Raw genomic sequence first — 3,725 nt, 5'->3', positions numbered from 1 at the left:
ATTTAAGGCTTCAGACGGTTTCAAACAAACATATATTAGCAAGTTACGCAGGCATTGCTGAAACATAGCAACTTAACTAATTGTACTAAGGAAGGAATGTATATGAACGTGAGGCAAGATCATATATATAATTCTCTATTAGATTTCAGGCTCCAACAATACAATCTTTGTGCATGGACCGAGCTCAGAAGCAATAATGATAGCAGTCTGTGACTCGATCAAAATGTGCTTATAAATTGCAGAGTTTAATCTACAATTGCTTATAACACAACACAACCATATGTACCCAGCCAGCCTGCATTCGATACAAGGAGAGAGCAGAGTCTTTTTTTCTTCTTGAATTTTTCTTAATGATTAATATAAATTTGCTTTAAACATGATAAAGGTGATTTTTAGGATTCATGTTTTCTGGCACCTTTGACAAAATCATGGTACCATGTGGCAGATTTCTTGGGGATGCGCTTGAGGTTGTTCTTGTAGTCAACGTAGTAAAGTCCATATCGGACGCTAAAACCTTCTGTCCATTCAAAGTCATCGAATAAACTCCAATAGAAATATCCTTTGACATTCACGCCAATGCTGGGTAAGAGGCAACATATAGAACATGAATCAGTTTCCTAATTAGCTTGCGAAGGATATAAAAGAATTGAGTGCACGTAAAAACATAGTTAGAAGCTCACTTGATTGCCCTGCGGAGTTGTTGCAAATGTTTCTGAACGAATTCAATTCTAGGTTGATCATTTATTGCCTGATGAATTGGAATGCTGTGGTCATTTTTCTCCGTAAAACCTATGTGAAATTAATGGATCATATGAAGATGTATTAGCAATCACAAAAAAATAAATCAATAACAAACTCGATAGAAAGGAAGCATGGAAACAAGTTCCAAACCATTCTCAGTAATGTAGATTGTAAGGTTTTTATTGTAGTGTTTCGTCATGAACTTCAAAATTTTGCACAGCCCTTTTGGATAAACGTAAATGAACATGCTCCCTCCAGCACTTGGCCCAATAAGAACTCCATCTTTGTCCACTGCCAAAACAAGACAGCAATAAGATCATTCCATGTATTCTTGAAATTTTCTTTTTCCTCTTCCTTCTGAGGAATAAAAAGCGGATGTTCATTGTAATAAAGATGAATTTAAGATTACCTGTGGCATTGACATGTTGGTCTGCCAAGTAGCTGATGGGTGCAGCTTGTGGATTAATTGGAATGTTCTTAGCATATCTTGCTGTATAGTAGTTGATGCCAATGAAATCAAAAGATCCTTTGACCAGCTCTTTCTCTTTTGCACTGAAAACGGGTAGCCTCTCCTTCACCAATCTTCTCATGCTCAGAGGGTACTGTCCTCGCACCAGGGGTTCCATAAACCTGGAAACCACACCAACAAGGCAACAATGCATTCAACATTTTGAATAATTTCGATCATTGGTTTTGTGGATGCGAAGTGGAAAGTGATAAATTAACTCTTGTGTTTTGCTTCTCAAATTTGACTTTGGTAAGCTGGATATTCGTGATAAATTACTTGAGAAGTTGTTCATCAGATAGAGTGATTTTACTAACCATCCCAACTCGAAATCCATGGCTCTTTTTGCTGCAACTCTATCAAACAATTCGTTTGAATAGGGCTCATAATACTGCCCAACAAGGCTCAATCCAATTTGTCCCCCTTGTGCTGCCTGGCAAACCAAATTCAACAATTAATAAACATAATATATAGTCTATATTCTTTTTTCTTTTTTGAAAGGTGGTTAATTTATTTAAAACAAGGCCACAATGCCATTCAAAGTCTCCAATCTTATGTCAGAGACTTCACTTGGCATAAGCATCAGGCCTGTGCAAAGGAGAATATGTACAATTACAAAAAGAAACCAGCACTGAAAAAGTGTCTACACCGGTTTCCAAAATTCCTTCCCTAAGTTTAGGAAAACAAAGGGGAACAAAAAAAGCTCACTATCCAAGCCAATTCCTAAAATATAAAGTCTATAATCTAATAGCATATGGTCCTAAAATACACCGAGAGAGGGCATTTTATGGCTTATAATTTTACCTGGTACTTCTCTTTGTAAAGCCTAGCAACAGTTGCATGGGCAAGAAGAAGGTTGTGGACAGCAATGTAAGGTTCAGTGGCTGAATTACCAGCGCGACACGTTGTTCTATCTGAACATCTGCCTGGTGGAGCCATTCCCAAGGCATACCCGAATTTAGCAGTAACTAGTGGTTCATTGATGGTAATCCAATTTTTAACGCGATCTCCAAATGTTTTAAAACAAATTTCAGCATAATCCTTGAAATCCTTCCTGAAAAGAGAAGGTAAATTTATTACAGAGTAATTACCATCAATTGCACTTACAAGTTGCGAAAGTCAGAGACTTTTAATGTAGAACTAGATATCACAATGAAACTTACACAATAGTGCGGTTTAAGAAGCCTCCGTACTTCTCTTCAAGGGCCTCCGGTGAGTCAAAGTGAAATAGTGTCACAAAGGGCTTGATGCCTTCAATTGATGAAACATATAAAATATATTAGCCAAATAACAAAAACAAAGTTGGAATACACCCAAAACTTAGTTGCAGTAAGCTTCTGATCACCGTGTTTAACCAACTCGTCGATGAGACTGTTGTAGTGATTGATACCCTCCTGATTTATTCCACCACTCAAAGATCCATCTACATATGTAGGAAAAAATATATATAAAGTGGTTAATGTATATTACTGTGCTTTAAGAGACTCCAATTATTTTCTCCCTTTCTCTCTCTCTTTTTTTTTTCCATTTTTTAACAGAAGAATAAAGAGTTTGAGCAAGAAAATATTACCCGGTAAAATCCTAGTCCAGGGGATGGAAAATCTATAAGCATCGACGCCTAGGTCCTTCAAAGCCAAGGCATCTTCCTGCAAATACATTTACCATTTCTTTAATAAAGCAATGGCCGGGTCTGTGGTCTTGTTTCTTCTGCATGAAACTTTAATAGTAACTCGAAAGCCTAAGATGATAGATGTTGTTACCTTGTAGCGTTTATATGAGTCGACTGCTACCTCCAAGTTACTCTTGTCTATTATTCTGTCTGCACGAAGGCCAATAAACAATTCAAAGGAGAATTCTTATTTGTTAGCTGCTATCAAAACTCCAATTAAGTACTACTATACCAATCATGTTACTATTTAAGGTGACAACCTGGGAACTTCCTAACAAATTCGTCCCAAACGCTCGGTCCTCTCCCTCCAAATGTAGTTGATCCTTCAATCTGCAGTCAATGTAATTGCTTATATTATTAAAATTTATTAGGTGACACATCCGAAAATACATAGATTAGTAGAAGTATGTGACAAGAGAGTATGTTGCATCATATATCATGTGACATTCAGTTCCAGATGAAGCTAACCTGAGCAGCAGCAGTGGATGCTCCAAAAACAAAATCTCCTGGAAAATGGGATCTCTTAACATTAAAATATTCTCCAGAGTTCGATAAAGTTGCGCCTACGCCTTCTTGGGATGCTTGAGTTTCTGCATGGAATTTTAGTGTGTTAAAAGACAAGACAACCTAAAACAACAAACAAAAAAAGCATAAAGAAAGCGAGAAAGGTGGACAGACTTTGGCCATGCACAGACAAGCAGGCAAGCAAAGCAAAGGCTGAGATCCAGATGAGACTCTGTTGAGCTGATGCAATCGAAAATGATGAAAGTGGCAACATTGTTAGCTTTCTGATATGAAAGATCTCTTGGT

The 3,725-nt window shown here is 37.3% G+C and overlaps 1 protein-coding gene across 1 annotated transcript; it reads right to left on the bottom strand.

Annotated features, from left to right (window-relative positions):
• Positions 1-276: 276 nt before the first annotated feature.
• On the bottom strand, positions 277-3,725 carry LOC110418619 (beta-glucosidase 13-like). The gene is made up of 13 exons (XM_021431395.2): positions 3,594-3,725; positions 3,384-3,505; positions 3,176-3,245; positions 3,007-3,065; positions 2,817-2,892; positions 2,592-2,669; positions 2,410-2,497; positions 2,051-2,300; positions 1,564-1,679; positions 1,151-1,371; positions 892-1,032; positions 681-789; positions 277-579 (listed from the first exon to the last, which is right to left on the bottom strand). Exons 1-13 carry the CDS (start codon positions 3,691-3,693, stop codon positions 393-395), a joined length of 1,617 nt encoding a protein of 538 aa, XP_021287070.1. The 5' UTR covers positions 3,694-3,725; the 3' UTR covers positions 277-392.

This window comes from Theobroma umbraticum, unplaced genomic scaffold, assembly GCF_002168275.2.
Source record: "Theobroma umbraticum cultivar Fairchild unplaced genomic scaffold, ASM216827v3 scaffold_50.0, whole genome shotgun sequence".
NCBI classification, from domain to species: Eukaryota; Viridiplantae; Streptophyta; class Magnoliopsida; order Malvales; family Malvaceae; genus Theobroma; species Theobroma umbraticum.
This window is presented reverse-complemented; position numbering and strand designations above follow the sequence as displayed.